At 31.1% G+C, this 21,462-nt stretch overlaps 1 protein-coding gene across 1 annotated transcript; it reads right to left on the bottom strand.

Annotated features, from left to right (window-relative positions):
* Nucleotides 1–3,184: 3,184 nt before the first annotated feature.
* LOC143085128 (transmembrane protein 144-like) lies at nt 3,185–20,833 on the bottom strand. Its single transcript, XM_076261311.1, has 11 exons — nt 20,726–20,833; nt 17,746–18,018; nt 16,982–17,104; nt 15,176–15,275; nt 12,323–12,403; nt 11,576–11,648; nt 9,737–9,799; nt 8,837–8,916; nt 8,015–8,121; nt 7,382–7,653; nt 3,185–3,577 (listed from the first exon to the last, which is right to left on the bottom strand). The coding sequence occupies exons 2-11, from the start codon at nt 17,999–18,001 to the stop codon at nt 3,494–3,496; spliced, it is 1,239 nt and encodes a 412-aa protein (XP_076117426.1). The 5' UTR covers nt 18,002–18,018; nt 20,726–20,833; the 3' UTR covers nt 3,185–3,493.
* Nucleotides 20,834–21,462: the final 629 nt, after the last annotated feature.

Genomic DNA, 21,462 nt, shown 5'->3' on the forward strand with positions numbered 1-21,462 from the left:
ATAATTTATGGTCAATGCCTTAGTAGGTAAACACTCCCATTCGTTGTTGAAGGGACTTTCTATACTTAGTATATACAAGACTAGTATAGAAAGTCCCTGGTTGTAGTTATATACATGTCTGTTCAGCTTTCAACAATATTGAAATTCAAGATCCTCGATAAAAAAAATTATCTTGCGTTCTATAATCTTGCTTTAGATGTTTTTTGAACTTACCAGTTTTAAAAAAAAAATATCTCTAAATACAGAAATACAGATAATAATTGTTTGCTTGAAAATTGCTCCAAAGATCCAGCAAAACTGATCTTTCTTAAAGTAAGGAAATCGAAGGGAAACAGGTCATTTTTAGCCAATGACTGAGGGAAAAAAATCGGCGGGGGCTGTGCCCCCCAACCCCCTATCTAACGGGGGCCTCAATCGGCGGCCCCCAAACCCTGCCTCCCCTAAATTCGAACCCTAGTTACGGCCCTGGACTCTAAACAAAATTTACTTGCTTACTTACTTCAGATTCATAAGCCAGGAGCTTTCTATAAAAAGTTAGTAAAGAAAGTGCCTGCATAAACGTATAACAAAAAAACGATTTCAAAAACGAACAATATTATGTTTGAGTAAATAAAAAATAATAAGATGTTGTAGGATTGAGACCACGGATGGGGTAATTGAAAATGTAATGGTAATTAAGTGTAATGCATTACAATTTTCCATGTAATTGAATGTAATGTGTAATTAAGCATTTTTTTAATTACATGTAATGGTAATTTAATTAATTACATTGAAAAAAGCATGTAATGCTCAATTACTTTTGAATTACATTTCAATTAAATGTACTTTATTGGTGTTAAAGGTAAGGATTTGTGTTTAATAATATAAATTGTAAAATTATATTTATTTTTCAAATATTGATATCATATACTTTTTTAATATATAAAGTCTGTAATTCATTCTGAAGTTTTTATATTATTTATTTGACCTACATACATGACAGAATTATTTTGAATAGACTAAAATTATAATTTAAAAAAAGTCAGGATCAAATATTTGTGTTGTTCAGTTTTTAAGAAAGATCTTTTAACTAAATAGATTGATAAGTAATTAATCACCTTCTAAAACAAAAACAAAAAAATGTGTCACTTTGAAAAATCATTCCTAGATACTTCATTTAGAATTTAAAATCACTGCACACAATCATTTTGTCAAATTAGTATACACAAAAGGATTATTGAAATAAAAATTAACAGCTATGAAAACAAACAGCAACTAATCAGATTAAAATGTCCAGGGGCAATGCCACTATTACATGTATTTCATCTAATTAGCAAAATATTGCTAATATTTAGACATTTATATATACATTGTTTGTACTAAAAACTAGTTTCAATATTGTGACAAGCACACTTTTCAATATTTTTAAAGTAAAAAAAAAATTTTTTTTATTTATTTATAATTTCTTTATTGAATTATGTTTAATTTAAATGACTTCACTTGAGATGTCAAAATACACCTTGATGTATTGACAAGTTAATAGGAACAAATTCCCTCTCCTATCAATGTCATGATCTTCTGATCAAGCAATATCTGCCAGATATGTTCCTGTCGAAAGACTATTTTGAATTGCTGTCAAAGTGTACAGACAAGAGTGATTCAGACTAAATGACAAAACATTAAAATAACTAATGATTATCAATTGCAACCCTTAAACTATGGTTACATGAATATTTTACACATGTATAATATTGATAAAAAATATGATGAAATGTAATGTGTAATTTAATTAATTACTTTAGTAAAGTAATTGTAATTTAATTAATTACATTTCAAAAACTGTGTAATGTGTAATTAGTGTAATTGATCATTTTTGCAATGTAATGTGTAATTTAATTAATTACATTCCTATGTAATTAACCCCAAGTCTGATTGAGACAACTCTTCACAACTGACTAAATGACACAATATTAACAACTATAGGTCACCGTACGACCTTCAACAATGAACAAAGCCCATATCGCATAGTCAGTTGTAAAGGGCCATGAATGGAAACAGCAAAACAATATCTCACCGAGGGACATATAAAGGACAAGTTTAAATCAACAATGATTTAAATATTTTTAAAAATATTATTTGCACGATCACGTTCACTTTAATAACAAAAAATTAACCTACTCTATAGGAGGCGAAAGATACGTCGGAAATGACACTCACAAGTCGAAAACGACAACACCATGACAAAAAATAAATAAACCAACAACACAAAAACAAAATCACAAGACATATAAAACGATGAAGCAGAGGGGTATCTCACTGCTGAGAAATGGGAAATTTAACAATCGGAAAATTGATATCATTACGTTTGGTTTGTCATAATTTATATTCTATTTTGAACTCGTACAATTTGTATCAATATCGAGGAGAAGATTGAGAAATGAAGCAATTAGATACACGAGATATAAGAACTCATTAAAAAGTGGGTTATATTGAGTGACTGAACATCATCAATTATATCTGAAAGTGGAATTAGATAACTTTACAAGATACTTTTTATTTTGGGCTTTAGACATTTTTGTTAGAATTCAGCTCTGCTTCATATGAGTACAACCAGTTTCCTAGCAGTGATTAAAAGCCTTTTTGGAATACTGACTATTTGCATGCTGAAATATCAGTTTTCAACTCTATGACCATTACTATCCATTTAAAGTTAGTACTATATACCCAAGTATGACTTGACGTTTGTTAATTATATATTCAAAAGATATGATTTAGAAATATTTGCATAAAGTAGCACATACTTCACTTGCATCGAATCAACACCGATTTGTGTTTGAATCGGCCCAACATGCCGCGCCCTATATAAAACCGCCCTATATAAAACGCTAATATGATTGATAGACGTTGTCTAGTGGGAACAGTCTTGGGCAGGTTTGTTGGATAGTTCTAAACATATACATACTATTGGAGATTCCATGGAGTGAACGAATTTGAAGGGCCCGAAGCAGTCTTAATCTGGGCGTCCATATGTTGAATTATTCTGCATATCCTGGTACGTATGTATCGGTACTGATTTAATACAAAGTGTTTTGATTGCACCAGTTGTCTTACTGTTTTGAATTTATTGGATTTAGAGTGTTAACTCTTCAATATTAGTCTGATATGACTTGGCATTTTGATTTGACCTCGGTTCAACATATTCAAGTCAATATACACGTGCTCTTTATTTGGATCATTCATTGAACATTTAAGGCAAAACAAATCTTTAAGGGCTTAACAATTTCTTTTAATTGTAAAGACAAATATGTGAAACTTAACAACTTTCTTGCAGCAGTTGACACTTCAGTTATACTAAAATAAACGTTAACATATAGATGATCTACCTCTACTTCTACTAATATTGCTACTACTACTTCTTGTCATAATTAATATAAAACATTATTATTATGTTGTCTGAATTACTGATAATCTAATAAAAGTTTATTTTATTTATATCCATGTTTAGAAATAATTATCAATGTCTTGAGACTCCAGCTAGAATAGCTCCTGTAATGGCTATACCAAATCCTAGGAAAAGTATGAGTAAATTACGAGTGCCCTGAAAAGTAAAGAAGAAAATTGTTAGATTTATGTTAATTGTCAAGATTTTCGTTTTGTTAGTTTTTTCAATTGTTATGTTGAAAGATTTGTTGAAGAGATGTACATGAATCATTCGGCTGTTATCTGCTCTTTGGTCGGGTTATAGTCTTTTTGACATTCTCCCCATTTCCATTCTCAACTTTATTCAAAATCAAAATGGGAAAACATATTTGAAGAAAGCTGGTCAGGATACATATGGTATTAAAACGTGATACTTAAGTAGTTAAACCTTATTTCCTTTAAAAACTAAATAAATTGTTTAAAACCAAATTTATAGTTTTTCATACTACACAGATTGGGAAAATTATGAAAATTTTACTTTTATTCATGAGGTTGCAATGTTAAGTTTTACCTTGCATCTCATTTTATAAAGTTAAAAAGGACAAACACTTACAAAATAAGGATATATGGCTGTTTAATAAGTTCACGGCCGACACTCGGCTAACCGAGAGATTGGTCGGTTAATCTATATTGAGTATGCGGCTATATCGGCGGTTGGTCTGTTAATCGGGTTGGCTAAAGTCTGTTAATCAGGTGTTATCGAGAAAATCATTGAAAGTTCAGCATGTTTCATTGTATAACTTTCTAATTATATTTTCATCATAAAAAGTATCCATGTCTAACAAAACAATTCAATGTACTGAATTCAGTGGTTTAATTATTATTTTTCTAGCTTCGATGTACAATCTATAAAATGAAAAGGCGGGTTACTCATCAATAAATTTATACACATTTTACACACATAAAATGTACACAAAATGACACATTGGTTAAATTTACTTGCATTCAATATTTTGAACATCGAAAAAAGACAGGCATTATGTTTGTTAACCGTATTGAAAAAATCTGTATTTTGGTGACATAAATCAATCTTTATTTAAAACCTGGTCTGTTAATGGGTCGGATGTATAAAACCCGGTCTGTTAATTGGTCTGTTAAGAGTTATGAATGGCAATAAAAGTATAATTTTATTGCTATATTGGGTGTTATCGGATCAAATGAGTAGGCTCAAGACGAGTGGCTAAAATATACGAAAATAACACATGAGCAATGAAACATAACATACTGTGGATTCATTTTTATTCGTGGTATACCAATGTTCGTGGGTTTCGTGGGGCATAGCGAACCACGAATTTAAGAATTCAACGAAGAATAATCCCGATAAATATGTATGAAGTTGGATGTTTATTTCCGGTTACGTTATGCAGTTCTTGTAAAGTGTTGACTAGCGATAAACATTGTAACATAACACGTGTTTTTTATTGAAAGAAGATACAAGTATTTTAATTAAATCAATAATAAATATATCGAATATCAGTGATAATTTACTTTTTAAAATTGATTTAAACTTTTTGGAAAAAAAAACTGCAAGTTGTTAATTACCGTGTCATAGTTTGGTTTACTAGTGATCGAAAATCAATGGGATTATTAAGTACGGGGATATTGCCCGTAGGTAATATTGTTTATGACAGGAACATTTATTTTCACACCTTTTACTTATATGACTGTTTATTATATCGTGATTAGGGAAATGAGCTTTCAATCATAAAGTTTTGATTGCATTATAGAATTCCGACAAGCATTTGTAAAACAAACAAATAATTAGTTGTCTTTGTCCATTATTGTAAAAGAAGTTTTTAATAACACTTTAACCTAAAATGACCAAGCGAGGATTTTGACAATTCAAAACTTTTTCAATGAATTCCTTACTTTTAGTTTGTTTTATTATTGATCAAAGCAAGGAGGTTATATGATCTCCTAAATCAAAAAGAAATCCAAGAATTACGTATCTGATTTTTTTCTTGTAATCAGCGATCCACAAATTTACGTATACCACGAAACGTCTTGTTTTCTCTATCCACGAAAATTGATACCCACGAAAAGAAATGAATCCACAGTATACGGAAACAACACATGAAATTGAAAATTGATGAAAATGGTTTCAAAAAGTGTAATATTAAAGTAATATTAATTTCATCCAATAATGATCGCATATATCATGTTGATTCTGTTAAATTGTCTTGAATGACACAAATCTGTCATCTACATTGGTAACCAGTATATAAATCAGAGATAAACGTCGTAATGTAACTAAACATCAGTAAGTAAAATATATTGGGATGACAAAATATGAAAAATAAAGAAAAAATAATGAGGAAGATAAATAAAATGTAGAAAAAAATGACATAACAATTTAAAGAATACAGAAATAAACAATACCCCCAATCCGGACCCTCATGGTATACACGAGAATCTGGATGGAAACGTAGAATATAGAATAATATATAAAGACAGTAGAGAGTGATACATTGCTAAAAAAAGGGGAGAAAAATAATACTTGTTTAAGAATACACACATGAAACACCGATGGCTGTTGAAACAGTAACGGATTGCGATGTACTTATATTGGTGACAAATTCTAGAAGTTTACATGCGGACAACTATGGTGGCAGGTTAATGCCATTTTGCGTTTTAGCGCTTTAGCGTTTTCGCCTTACATATTCTATATGGCGAAAACGCGAAATTGCGAAGTCGAAAACGCGAAAACGCAAAACCGATTTCTCGTTTTCGACTTCGCGTTTTCGCGTTTTCGACTTCGCGATTTCGCCTTTTCGCGATTTCGCGTTTTCGCCCTATAGAATATGAAAGGCGAAATCGCGAAAACGCGAAATGGGCTTCACCGGTCATCATGGACAACCAATTGGATGATGCTGACGAATTAGGGTTTAACGTTTAGTGACAAATATCATGTTCATATGTGAACGAGAACACGTTATATGTACCCTGTGTTGTATTAGAAAGACACTTTCAGTCGGAATTGAGAACGTGCTACTTCGAACAGACACAAAAATTAAGGCTGATTGAAAACGTCAATAACAAATTCATGCATATTCCAGGGGCCAATCCATATCACGCTATATTGCAGTGACACACCCTTCAATAAAATGCAAAGAAAGTCAAACTAAAAATGCTCTTTCTAGGATACTGTGGCACCGTATTGTCATTTTTGTTTACTCAGGAACATCTCATTCTTAAATTTTTCAAAGGTAGCAAAATTATTGTCGTGGCTAAACAACTCTTAACTGACACAATTTCAATTGTCCAACCCTTAACAGACTTTATTCCCATAATTTTCACTAAAACGTGGTATTATTCACGTTATTTTACAATTATGAAATATTTACTAATGTCAATTTATTTTTTAGAACCACAGTACTATTTTTTGTCCTTTAAATGATATCTAAATTTGTTTGTTTCGCCTTTTATTAAAAAAATTGCTATGCATATAAGCATAAATACTACATACTTGCGCAACGCCTTTTAGTTTTACTGAAAACTGCGCAGACTAAGAAATGTTTTTACAAGTGCAAAATGTTCTATGATAGATATCATTTTGTCAGACACTTTTCTTTTTATGATTTGGTTCTTATAACATGTCAAAAATCTGTATATTTGATAGAGTTTAACATTAAATTAAGCGTTTTACTCTTAACAGACGTATAACCAACCCGATTAACAGACCAATCGTCCATATAGCCGCATACTCAATATAGATTAACCGACCAATCTCTCGGTTAGCCGAGTGTCGGCCGTGAAGTTATTCCCGCTAACAATGTGTGTAAACAGCCTGTGGTAGGTTTTGTTCTAATTTCTGTATTGCATTATTAATTTAAACATTCAAATGAACGAAAGCAAAAATCAAGTACATGTCATCATTATTCATTGTTCATCGAAATTAGATCTAATTCGTATTCATACTTACCTGAATTTCTTTAAAAACTAGAACACCCCATAAAGATGCTACAATCGATGGCCCTGTTGTGACTATAGGAAACGCAACTGGTATTGATAATGACCTATTTGCCACAAACCAACAACTAGTTCCAACAGACCACATAACTCCTGATATTAATCCAGGTAAAATCACTTTCGGGTATATCTTTGGTTTATTTTTCATGAATATAATATATATAACGAAAAATGCTGTACTTGTTATATATAAACCACAAAAATCGGCAAATACGTAATCAAGACCTACAAAAGATAAAGATAAAAAGTAAAATCACAAAAATACTGAACTCCGAGGAAAATTCAATCGGAAAGCCCCTAATCACATGGCAAAATCAAATGACAAAACACATAAAACGAATGGATAGAAGTCAGTTAAACATGTGAAATTTAAAATAAAAAGAAATTCAACAAATTCAAAACGTTCTAGATATAGGATCAGTACGTTAAACTTTTACTGTTATCCAACAAACTCTTTATTTTATTTGAGGGAAAAAATGCGCCATTTAATCCTGGTATCTATGATGAGTTTATTAACTTTATTTACATGTACATAATTTATTTGATTGTTAATTCATTCCATCCTGACAAAATATAGTTCTATTACCGTTTAAAGTAGCACCGGGATAGAGTTTTGGGTGATCCTGAACATACGTAGCACCAGTAAACATTTGACCATACAAAGCACCGGAAAATATACACAGTACCAAGCCTCTAAAATGCAAAAAAAGTAATTAAAATTAAATCATACATGGAGATTAAATAGACTATCCTATGAATAAGCATATGTCTGCTGCTGGTGGACGTTTTGTCCCCGAGGGTATCACCAGACCAGTATTCAGCACTTCGGTGTTGACATGAATTTCAATAAAAGGTCATTTTTATAAATTTCATGTTTATAAAACTTTGAATTTTCGAAAAACTAAGGATTTTCTTATCCCAGGAAAAGATTACCGTAGCCGTATTTGGCACATTTTTTTGAAATTTTGGGTCTTGAATGCTCTTCAACTTTGTACTTGTTTGGCTTAATAACAATCTTGATCGGAGCGTCACTGATGAGTCTTATGTAGACGAAACGCGCGTCTGGCGTATCAAATAATATTCCTGGTACCTTTGATAAATTTTTTTTCTGTAATGCTTTATTGTTTGACCATTCCTTTCAGTTTTGCACTATTGCAACTGGGAATTTCTTTTCTTATTTCGATTTTCTTACTTATGCCTTTTAATTGTTTTTAATCATTTAGCTTTCAAATAAGTTAATTAGTGACATTTAATAATGCAGCTTTTTTATATTTTCCATCGTCTAAAATTAAGTAAGAAAAAATGTATACTTTTTGTTTGCTTTTAACTAAACTCATACACGTTATCAAACCAATCTACACGATACTTTATACTACCCTCTTAAAATGTTTACAAACAAGTTACTTACACAATTCTTTGCATACCCGGCGATAGTCTGTCTATATAGGATTTTTCATCACTTTGATCATCCATATTTATAGTTTTGTCCTGCAAATGGTAATTGTAACGAATATAACAATTCTATTTGCTTGACAATTATTGTAACTGTTATGTAAAACTGTAAAAGAGAGGCGAAAGATACCAAAGGGATATTCAAACACAGAAGTCGAAAATAAACGGACAATGCCTTGTAAAAAAAAAAGATGAAAAGAAAATGACAAAAAGACAAGTATGTAAAAACCCGATGATAAGTCCAGCTCAGTAGGTAGGTCACCTTCGGGTGAAAGAGGACGGAATTAAAGTGACGGCCATTGGAACATATTTGTCATTTGTGAAACGGATATTCAATAACGGTATACTTTTTTTAAGCGTTATGAAAACATTGAAACTTAGAGTTTACATGACCATTTATTACGTTTTGAAAGCACTGTATTGATTGACTGTACTAATACGTTTTATAATTAGCTATAAAACCAGGTTTAACCCACCACTTTCTTCTGAAAATGCCTGTACCATTTAAAGGAATATGGCAGTTGTTATTCACTTTTTTTAGTTGAATGATAGCGTTCGATTTTGTCAGTTTTTATATTATTCTTTTTTTAATTTGCCTTTGAGTTCAGTATTTTTGCTAAACGTTTATACTATATTTTATTTTGATTTTAATAACGTTTTTTCGTTTTCAAATTGTATATAAACAGTTTAGTTAAGAACAAAGATTTATTTTGCAGTAACAATCGGTAGGTGGAAGCATCTCTATAATGGTTTTGATCTTCCGTAAACTAAACCTTTACAAGCACCTCTGAATATAGATGTCCGTAAAATATTTTATGTGCGTATATTTGTGTCGGGGATGAAAAAAAAATGTTACCTTGTTATTTTTCGACTGGTAGGATGAATCATTACTTTTTGAACCATAATTTTGTTGTAATACCTTAAATAAAACACATGAAAACAATATTATGAGATACTAACTGTTTGCTACACTTTGATTTAAGTTGGTGTATCAGTGATATATCAAATGCTAGTTTAAGCTATTCTACTTATTGTCAGCTTCATCACATTCTTCTTAATTCTAGGTATAGACATATAAGTATGTACATGTACGCTCGTGTAATGTTTTATTTCTGTGTAAACTTCGTTGACTATTTGATACAATAACAATAGAGTGTGTTGCATTTCGTGATCACAAATGAAAAATATTAATATAACTACTCATCTGTTTTGACATTTTCGCTGCACACAGCTGACTACGTTTTTTTCTTTAAATTTCTATATAATATTTCAATGAGAGTAAATTTTATCTTATTTGTATACGTATATATCTATTCAATTAAAAACCCTACAATAAAGCAATTGTTGTTTATGTCAATAATTTAAACAACAGTTAGAGCTTAGTTGGTATCTTTGGTTGTATGTTTCGCAATGCTTTCAAACTCGTACTTTATTTGGCCTTGTTAAATTTTTTAAATTCGATTAATACCGATGACTCTTTTGTAGACGATACATGCGTCTGGCGTACACAAATGAAATCGAATGATCTATCCCATTTAATATATATTTGATTCAATTAAAATCAGCGGTCAAGTTAAGAAACCACAACTCACAGAACAATCATCATTACATGTAAATTCACTTGACGCGAAGTATAAGCCTAAGAAGTCTCCATGAATTGAGAGTGTAATTATAGGTTTCATAACGAGTGAGAATTAGATATCGATTGATATCAACTCGAGTTATTTAATTTCAATAATAATAAACGAGCCTATGGCGAGTTTATTATTATTGAAATTAAATAACGAGAGTTGATATCAAGCGATATCTTATTCTCACAAGTTGTAAATTAAACCTATTTCTCTGATGGCAAAAAGTTGTATGTGCGTGGCCTATTTGTTGCGAGTTGTGTTGCTACGGCCGTTTTTCTTTGCAACGCGTACTGATCTTTCTCTTATGGTTGGGGCCTGTTATCTAATTTGTAACAAGTGTATTGACACGCTTTTGCACAATAATTAACAAATAACTCACTTGTTGCGCCTTAAAATCTTCTTTTTATCAAAATTTATTGCATTCTGAAGCGGCACAGAAGTCCGAAAACGCCCGGTGTTTATGTATGACACCGAAAGCATACCTATGACGTCACGTAGTGTTGGGACCAAAGAAGATAACATCTTTTCGCGGAATTTTCTTTAATGAAGATTTTACACTGAAATTGTGATTGAAATTTAATTATGAACTTGTTTTGCATTAGAATAGAGATAACTGTATTGTATTTGAAGCTTTGCGGACGTCCATCGGTAGTTTTACTGTCGCATACAGAGGGAAATTGAAATTGGAAGTTGTACCAGTTATAATGCCCTTTGCTCCGTTTATAACCTTACACGGGTTCCTTTCTTTATTTCTTCGTCCATGATAAGATTTATATTAGATTATGCAGACGATAAATCAGACGAAAATCGCGAAAACCGGAAGTAAACAATCAGTTGTCAAGAAAAAAAGTAGTCCCGGCATGACCTTTTCCAGTGAATAATGACCTGATCAACGGCCAATGAAAATATTGGAAATTTACGAGATAAGCCAATCAAATTAACGTAATTTTGATATCACTTTTTCATATCACACTCCGTACGGTGTGATACGAAAAATATCTATTCACGTGGGAGTTAGATAACAGGCCCCAACCATAAGAGAAATTAATTTATAAGGAATATACCTCTGATACTAATGGTTCATTCTCGATCTCAGCAGGTGTTACATCGTTTTTTATCAAAGAAAAGACAACAGCACTGAAATGAAAATAGCATTGGAACAATACAAGAGGTGTACTTAGAAAATCAAGACGTACACTTGTAGAAAAAGACCTAATGATGCCAATGCTATAAATTTATTAAGATGGCAGTGAAAATATAAGCCCTTTAGTTCGATTGTTTTACTGCAATCGTCCAATTATACGTTGAACCATTACTAAATTGTTATTTTGTATTAATCAAAATCAAAATTGGTCTGGTCATTGCACTTCATCCTTTACAGTTTTCGACATTGATCTATGAAATACACTATCATTATCATGGATAAATGAATAGCTTTTTATATAGTGTTGAGACATTTATATTGTTTGAGATCGACGTATTGTCAAAAAAACTACAACAAAAAAAGAATTAGATAAAATATGCACAAGGTTCTGTTATCTCGAAACGAATTTTAGCGTTGCATATATAGAATGGAGGCATATATATTGTTGAATGTTGTAAACTGCCCTCTAAATGTCTTTTGGTTATTGGTGATGGTTACTGTCTCATTGACCTATTCCAAATATTTTTTTTCCATAATTAAAAGGTAAATTATCATGTCATTTAAGAAAATAAGTATTGTAACTATCCTTACTTTTCATTGACAATATGTGTAATTAATTATTATGCATGTCATGGCATTCTTTTCTATGTTATTTTACTATACAGACCTCACAACACACAAAGCGACACCAGCATAATTCATGGCCTTGTTGTTTGGTACTGCCTTCGTCACGCCAAAAAATCCAAATCTACCAAATATATGAGATAGTGAAAACCCTATCAGAAGGGAGAATTATAGTATTTACAATGGGAGAAACGAAGATATCCCTTCTCTACATATATGCTGGACTAATTTTGTCTCGAAATGTTTTAAATGTAGATTAAATGTTTTTATTTTCCACAATTTTGACCCTTTAGTTGTTCAAATGAAAAACAAAATCCGAATAGAACTTTAATTGCACCAAAAATAGTATCATAATTGGTCTAGTATCTTGAGAGTTGTAAAAAGACAACAATCGAATCTTTGATTTGATTTTCTTTTCTGCATTTACATTATATACAGAAATTATGTTATTTCCTTGAGGATGACAGAAAGTGATTTTTTTCTGTGTACTGCTCAAACTATAGATACAGTGGAAAATATAAGAATGAAATGAAGCTATATTACCTTTGCTCGTCATTTTATATTCTCCAAGTCGTCCAGTAAATATAAGAATGAAATGAAGCAATATTACCTTTGCTCGTCATTTTATATTCTCCAAGTCGTCCAGTAAATATAAGAATGAAATGAAGCAATATTACCTTTGCTCGTCATTTTATATTCCCCAAGTCGTCCAGTAAATATAAGAATGAAATGAAGCAATATTACCTTTGCTCGTCATTTTATATTCCCCAAGTCGTCCAGTAAATATAAGAATGAAATGAAGCAATATTACCTTTGCTCGTCATTTTATATTCCCCAAGTCGTCCAGTAAATATAAGAATGAAATGAAGCAATATTACCTTTGTTCGTCATTTGATATTCCCCAAGTCGTCCAGTAAATATAAGACTGAAATGAAGCAATATTACCTTTGCTCGTCATTTTATATTCCCCTAGTCGTCCAGTAAATATAAGAATGAAATGAAGCAATATTACCTTTGTTCGTCATTTTATATTCCCCAAGTCGTCCAGTAAATATAAGACTGAAATGAAGCAATATTACCTTTGCTCGTCATTTTATATTCTCCAAGTCGTCCAGTAAATATAAGAATGAAATGAAGCTATATTACCTTTGCTCGTCATTTTATATTCTCCAAGTCGTCCAGTAAATATAAGAATGAAATGAAGCAATATTACCTTTGCTCATCATTTTATATTCTCCAAGTCGTCCAGTAAATATAAGAATGTAATGAAGCTATATTACCTTTGCTCGTCATTTTATATTCTCCAAGTCGTCCAGTAAATATAAGAATGAAATGAAGCAATATTACCTTTGCTCATCATTTCATATTCTCCAAGTCGTCCAGTAAATATAAGAATGAAATGAAGCTATATTACCTTTGCCCGTCATTTTATATTCCCCAATTCGTCCAGTAAATATAAGAATGAAATAAAGCAATATTACCTTTGCTCGTCATTTTATATTCTCCAAGTCGTCCAGTAAATATAAGAATGAAATGAAGCTATATTACCTTTCCTCGTCATTTTATATTCTCCATGTCGTCCAGTAAATATAAGAATGAAATGAAGCAATATTACCTTTGCTCGTCATTTTATATTCTCCAAGTCGTCCAGTAAATATAAGAATGAAATGAAGCTATATCTTTGCTCGTCATTTTATATTCTCCGAGTCGTCCAGTAAATATAAGAATGAAATAAAGCTATATTACCTTTGCTCGTCATTTTATATTCTCCAAGTCGTCCAGTAAATATAAGAATGAAATGAAGCAATATTACCTTTGCTCGTCATTTTATATTCTCCAAGTCGTCCAGTAAATATAAGAATGTAATGAAGCAATATTACCTTTGCTCGTCATTTTATATTCTCCAAGTCGTCCAGTAAATATAAGAATGAAATGAAGCAAGATTACCTTTGCTCGTCATTTTATATTCTCCAAGTCGTCCAGTAAATATAAGAATGTAATGAAGCAATATTACCTTTCCTCGTCATTTTATATTCTCCAAGTCGTCCAGCAAATATAAGAATGAAATGAAGCAATATTACCTTTGCTCGTCATTTTATATTCTCCAAGTCGTCCAGTAAATATAAGAATGAAATGAACCAATATTACCTTTCCTCGTCATTTTATATTCTCCAAGTCGTCCAGTAAATATAAGAATGTAATGAAGCAATATTACCTTTGCTCGTCATTTTATATTCTCTAAGTCGTCCAGTAAATATAAGAATGTAATGAACCAATATTACCTTTCCTCGTCATTTTATATTCTCCAAGTCGTCCAGTAAATATAAGAATGAAATGAAGCAATATTACCTTTGCTCGTCATTTTATATTCTCCAAGTCGTCCAGTAAATATAAGAATGAAATGAAGCTATATTACCTTTGCTCGTCATTTTATATTCTCCAAGTCATCCAGTAAATATAAGAATGAAATGAAGCTATATTACCTTTGCTCGTCATTTTATATTCTCCAAGTCGTCCAGTAAATATAAGAATGAAATGAAGCAATATTACCTTTCCTCGTCATTTTATATTCTCCAAGTCGGCCAGTAAATATAAGAATGAAATGAAGCAATATTACCTTTGTTCGTCATTTTATATTCCCCAAGTCGTCCAGTAAATATAAGAATGAAATGAAGCAATATTACCTTTGCTCGTCATTTTATATTCTCCAAGTCGTCCAGTAAATATAAGAATGAAATGAAGCAATATTACCTTTGCTCGTCATTTTGTATTCCCCAAGTCGTCCAGTAAATATAAGAATGTAATGAAGCAATATTACCTTTGCTCGTCATTTTATATTCCCCAAGTCGTCCAGGTTTATATTACCTCTGTACTCTTTTGATTCATAAACACAAACCTGCCAGTAGACCATCCACTGAGAAGATTGACCATTGACCAAATACATAGTCCAAGACCTAAACCAACCGTCTTTACTATTGGTACAACACATATGTTACCTACAATATAATGCATATAAATATGTGTATACCAATAATAAAACTGCGAAAGGATGGTAGGCGCTTACCGTCGGCCGTAAAATATTACATGCAGATCCAGAATGATAAACATTTATATGTGAAAGAAAAATGATAGCTTTGTCCATTGCTAACAAAAGAATAGGAATTTATAATAGTATAATGTAATCCTACTCTCAAATAAATAAGTCTTCGAGACGACCAGAATTCACTATCATTTATCCATGTCGCGTACATACTGAAAAGCGTCATGTGTCCTAGTTCCACAAAATCAGCCTTACAAAAGAGGTAATTGATGCTAAGTCGATACATAATGCAATATTATATTAACAATGTGGTGTCATTGACAGTGACACGCTCAACAACCTACAAATCATTAAGCAGTTAAGGTGACGTGACTAACAAAAACGGATTTTACACTGGTGGCTCCTATTATGTCATGCTCTACAAGAAAAACACATTTTTCAGAAATTAAACTGTGGTTTGCTTAAAATGCAAGAATAATCGACTGCATGTCCATTTCGATATCGTATTAGCTTAGATACATCATAAATCGTATAGACTGTCAACTTTAGTTCATGCTGTTGCCGTTTCTTACATTTTGGAAACTGATGTTTGAGCTTAAGGGCATACGATACAGGCTTGATCCCGTATTTACATTTTGATAAAAAATTCCATATAGACTATTTTTTACCTGAATAATTACATTAGATGTATGTTTCAGTATGATACTTTATTCTGATTGGCTAAATGCACATCACGTGTTATTCCGTAAACAATTGTATTGCTCAATAAAACTTTCCATTCATGATAACACGTTGTCCCATAACAAAGTGCACAGGTGAATTAAATAAAACAATAATAAAATTCGTGTCTTCATGGTCATTGCTAAAAAAATGTAATTATAAGTATTGAATGCTCCGTTTTATAACTTCATAGGGTTGTAAAAGCGTTAGCCGTTCGCACATTTTTAGTATGAGCGCTTCATACAAAATGTACTTCGGTCAACGCTTTTACACCCCAATGAAGTTACAAAAAGAAGCATTCAATTCTTAATTAAATCAAATATGTGATAAAAAAATATACCTTCATGTGCTACTTTTTGAGTAAAATGAGGTCGAAGTTTTGTATATTTGCTCAAAATTTGGAATTATGGCCGGTTTTTTTTTTTCCTTTCGAAAGAAAGACATAACTTTTTTGTTTTAAAAGATAAACAAAAATGTTTTTTGTTAAATAATTTGTAATTTCTGTATGTTATAAGTATCCTAAAAGTTTATACATGTTTTATTCAGAAATAACTCATATTTATTAAATGTTCATGAATGTAGAAAAAAACATCATTTTTTGCTGTATATCTATCAAATTAAAAAAAAAAAAGATGCACTATTTACGTTTTCAAGAAAATTGGCACACATAATCTTCCCGCGGAATCAAACCAAATGACATTTTGAAAAAGAGGGGTCCATGAGCTTGTTTTCAAGTTAAATAAGTCTGAATGATAACAATCAGTCGAAAACCTCATCTTTTCCTGACAAGTCATAGTTTGACGTCGCGAAAATAACAATTTACGTTAGCAACGTCACTACCTCCCCTGTAACTGTATCGTATGCCCTTAACAAACACACTATACATTTATCATAACATTTCCGTAGACAAATATTTAAAATGATAATAGCAAATGTTTATACCTATCTCCCAAACCACACCCCCAATCATTGCCATAGGAAAGAACGGTGGTTGATTTCGTATTAACTGCACAACAACGCCTGCTAGCATTGCACCGCTGCACATTATCCACTGGAAAAACATACCTGAATGTAAAGTATGTACATAAATTAAGTAAAAATACCTGAATGTAAAGGATAACTTTAAAACAAAGCTTTGTCCAAAAATCGTTTGCTGTCATGTAGGTTGACACTCATTTCAACTAGAAAAACAAATATGTAATCAAAATATCTATTTATTTGAATTATCTCAACACCTTTTATTGGTAAAATATTGTTTTTTTAACTTTTGAGTTTTTGCATCCTTTGGTTGTTGTCTCATTGGTAATACCAAATCATTTATATGAAGGTGCCACAGTCTGGAATATAATATAAGTATGTACCTTTTGGTTTTCTGATCAATACGTGTGAACATTTGTGTCTTTATGAAATGAATAATTGTTAAAGTCGTATGTCCATTTGGAAGATGATTTCTACTCCGGAAGGTTAGCTTTTAATCAACATGCATTCTTGAATCTACTTTCAGATTGACGCTGCTTTATTTCTAACTATAACATAACTAAATTTTTCCTTCTTCGTATGTCATCAATATTTCAATGTCTCGATTTTGTAACACCGTTATGTAAAAACTTTTTTTGATTGTGTTTTCATTTTAATGTTGAATAACGAATTCATTTAAAATAGGCATGATCTGACAATATATACATGTACATATTAAAACTTCATACCATCTCCAGTTTCGTATTGTTTTACCGGAACAAAATTGCTTCCGTAAAACAGAATTGCAATACCAGCTGCTATGAATCCCCAGTACTCTGGGATCTCTCCTTGTGACGGTTGAGCTGTAGTTTGGAAATCTGTGGAATTTGTCCATAATGTCATCGGAACTTGTGTACTTTGCCAAAATGTTATGTTCTGAGATTGGTTGAAAGTTGTGAAATGAGTTGTGTTATTCGTTATCATGTCTGGTGTTGCATGCTCCATGGTTTGGTTCTTTTTATCTAGACCAAGTAAAAATCAATCCATATATCACAAGTAACTGTAATGATAACATATTCAGTTAATGAAAAACAAAACTGTTTGCACGTCATTGGAAAATGAAATTCCAAATATAGAATACCAAACAAAAAGAAACAAACAAAATCTTCTTGAAATGATGATATGAAGTGATTGTCGTTAATACTGGGGATAATCTAGAAACTTGTTTTGCTAACGATAAATCAATCACGGGAAATCAAACCTATAGTTTCACGAGTGTTTTTGCCTATCCTTTACTAGCTTTGTATCTTGATGCACTATAAAGACAACCCAGAAAGTATACAAAGCTCAAAATCTGCAATCTTCTTTTTTAATTACATATGTTATCATTAAATAGCATGCTTTTGCGGAAAGGACTGCTCAATGACATGTCATAATTATTTAACCTTATCTTGTTTATTGTGATTGACATGCTTCATTAACCAGGACTCTTTGTATTAGAGCTTCTTACTATACCAAAAGATAACCAGATCACTTCACCTTCTATAAGAGTTTTATCATTACCTACTTCTGGTTATAATATATTTTTTATATATATATATTGTTTTTGCATATATATGTTTAAAGTTCTAGACTGAGCGCCCTTCGCAACTCAACAATCAATCAATTTTGCAGAAAGATTTATATACACGATCAAGATTTCTCTGGTCTGAGCACAGCGGTGAGAAATAGGAACCCTCACTATAAAAACCAAAGGATACTTTCGGCGAACTGTTAATTATTGTTTTCCCGAATTTACAAATATATGCTGGTTATCTAGTGAAAACTACATGTAATTTGTCTCGCTCATGACTTAATATTTTGTCTAGTCATTAGTTGTTTTATTAAAGACCACCAAGAAAGAAAAACTAGAAAGAAAAATTCTGAGAAAAAATCACAGATACATCAGGAACTTGTAACAGAAATTGAAGTTGTCTCTTTACGACCTTCCCATTGATATCAAAGAGTTTCGTAATTTCATCGTTTATGATGTCATTATGTCGTTGATATAACTTGATTTCGGGACATTTATATTTTAGTTCAGGTTCCAAAATATCACATACCTACCTTAAATCAAAATATGGTCTTTAATTTGTTCATATTCCGCTAATAGATGCTTAAATTTATATACATCTTTTTATACACTATGTACACTATGTAATCATATTGATTTTAAATGCAATTGTGTATTTCTTATTGTATTTCTTATTGTATTTTCTCATTAAATACACCTGTTACAGTTAAGTGCAATAAAAATCGTTACACTGTTGTTTGAACTTCTTCAATGTTATGAAACTGTTTTGTTAGTGAAACGGGCAGTTAAAATATTATAAACCGATAAAATCAACTTAAAAAAAACTCAACCCTCTGATTTTATATTTTTATTTAGCTTTAGTTTAATTTTTGCAAAGCAAAAATAATATTATAGTGAATGAAAACACAAAAAGTAGTTTTCTCTCCTAATATACAATAGCCAACACAAAATTAACAGGAGTATGTATTTTTTAGTACAATTTATCTAAACTAAATTCATGATTTGTAGGAAAATTGATAGAAAAAAGGCAATGATGACCATGACGATATGTGTTTTGTGATGTATTTTTACCTGTTGAGATTTTACTTAGTACATAGAAGGGACCAAAAAATAATTATATCATTTATATGCTGAATGAATGCAAATAAAATGCGTGGTGTTAATCTGCACGTCATTTCGCATTCCATTGTATCATGGGAATAACAAAGAATCAGCAGTATAACATTACCGTCCCCTATAGTTATTACAAATGGTCACTTGTATTTATCTCTGTCCCAGAGTTAGTCTCGGTGAGAGCACTTCCTTTTGTTAGTGCGGTGTGTATATAACACAAATAATTATGACATAGAATTTGATGTCCCGTTTTGGAAGATTGATCTCTCTTTTTAGGCTTTTAAACGTGCTCTGTATGTGATCTTTTGCAAATATCTTCCCTATCCTATGTACCGGGGTTTCTTTCAGCCCCGCTTTAATTTTGATCAGTCACTTTGCTAGAAAAGACACCTATATTTAATTATCTTTGTTTATTTTGTTCTTGTTATGAATACGCATGAAATATTTTGCAATATCAACAGTAATTGATAGGAAATTACACAATCAATTCTTTATCTTTTCGGCAGTACGTTACCATTTGATAAGTATCTGTGAATGTTGCACCAGGAAGCCGACAACCAAACATTTGTTTTTGTTTGAACATTTTCAGTATGATTATTTAAAAGAGGACAAAAAACCATTTTAAAATCGATACAAACTCAATAAATGAAGATACATATGACGTTATTTTTAGTATGAATTACGTTATAGTATTTATTTTTTATGCACTGGAATCAAAATAAATATTTTGCTAATTATCATATCAAAACATGAAATAAGCTTATTAACCATTCATTCAACATATAAAAGGAAGATTTAAAATGATACTATGATTAGAGACTTTCCGTTTTGAATTGTAAAGCTACATGAGTGCAGAATGAGAATGGATCTCGTTCAATAATGTTTATATGAAGAAAAGAAAGTTAATGAATTTTTTTTAAGTTGACACAATAATTATCTCTAGTTTATATTTCACACAACCATGCAATGTGGAAAACAAACCCCCAAAAAAGTTATAACAAACTTAAATCCTTTTTATATAAGAATGCGTGTAATATATTCACCTGAAAGTGTTACATAAATCAAGTTTAGAGATATAATATTCCATAAAAGAGGTCAATATTATTAGTTAACAAATACATGTAACATACATGTATCATGATAATCATATGATACTTCAGTGTATCAAAATGTAATGAGTATATCTATAAAATAAATATAGATATTCGACTATAATATTTACAGTACATATTTAACATTACACAGATAAATTCTTATAAAAATAGATAGATATGTAAATTTGTATTGCACATGTTCAAAATTCATAACAGTAAATCAATTAGACTTTTCACAGCCTTATTTGAAATAAAAACATAACAATGTTTAACAGAAAAAAATATATTTGTAAGTAATTATTTGAGAAAATCAGATACGAAAAATGGACAAATATACCTCAACGTTTGGTTGATATTAGCGAGCTGATTGTGAAAATAATACATTATAGCATGTCCCATATGCTAACGCCGCTGTAAAATGTGGATTATTCGATCCTGGATAGATAAATTCGAAAAATGAGAAGTCACTATGTAAACCGTACACACTCAAACTAAAGCCCCGCTATACGAACAGTGTCAAATACACAAAATAAAGCCGACCGTAAACATTTTAAACAATTCATTTCACATTGAAACAAAGTTTTGCCTCTGTCAGAGTAACAAACAAATTGAGGGTAAAACAAAATAAGTATGTTCTCATGATTTTTTTTATTTATTTCATCTATGAATGACAAGTCAGCAGAAAT

Source organism: Mytilus galloprovincialis, chromosome 8 (assembly GCF_965363235.1).
Source record: "Mytilus galloprovincialis chromosome 8, xbMytGall1.hap1.1, whole genome shotgun sequence".
Taxonomy (NCBI): domain Eukaryota; kingdom Metazoa; phylum Mollusca; class Bivalvia; order Mytilida; family Mytilidae; genus Mytilus; species Mytilus galloprovincialis.

Excerpts from the sequence above, each read along its gene's own strand:
- LOC143085128 (XM_076261311.1), bottom strand. The coding sequence starts at position 18,001 with ATGGAGCATGCAACACCAGACATGATAACGAATAACACAACTCATTTC. Across the intron at positions 7,654-8,014 it reads TCCCGGTGCTACTTTAAACG|GTCTTGATTACGTATTTGCC; the intron begins GTAATAGAACTA and ends TATCTTTTGTAG. Across the intron at positions 3,578-7,381 it reads TAGTTTTTAAAGAAATTCAG|GGCACTCGTAATTTACTCAT; the intron begins GTAAGTATGAAT and ends TTTACTTTTCAG.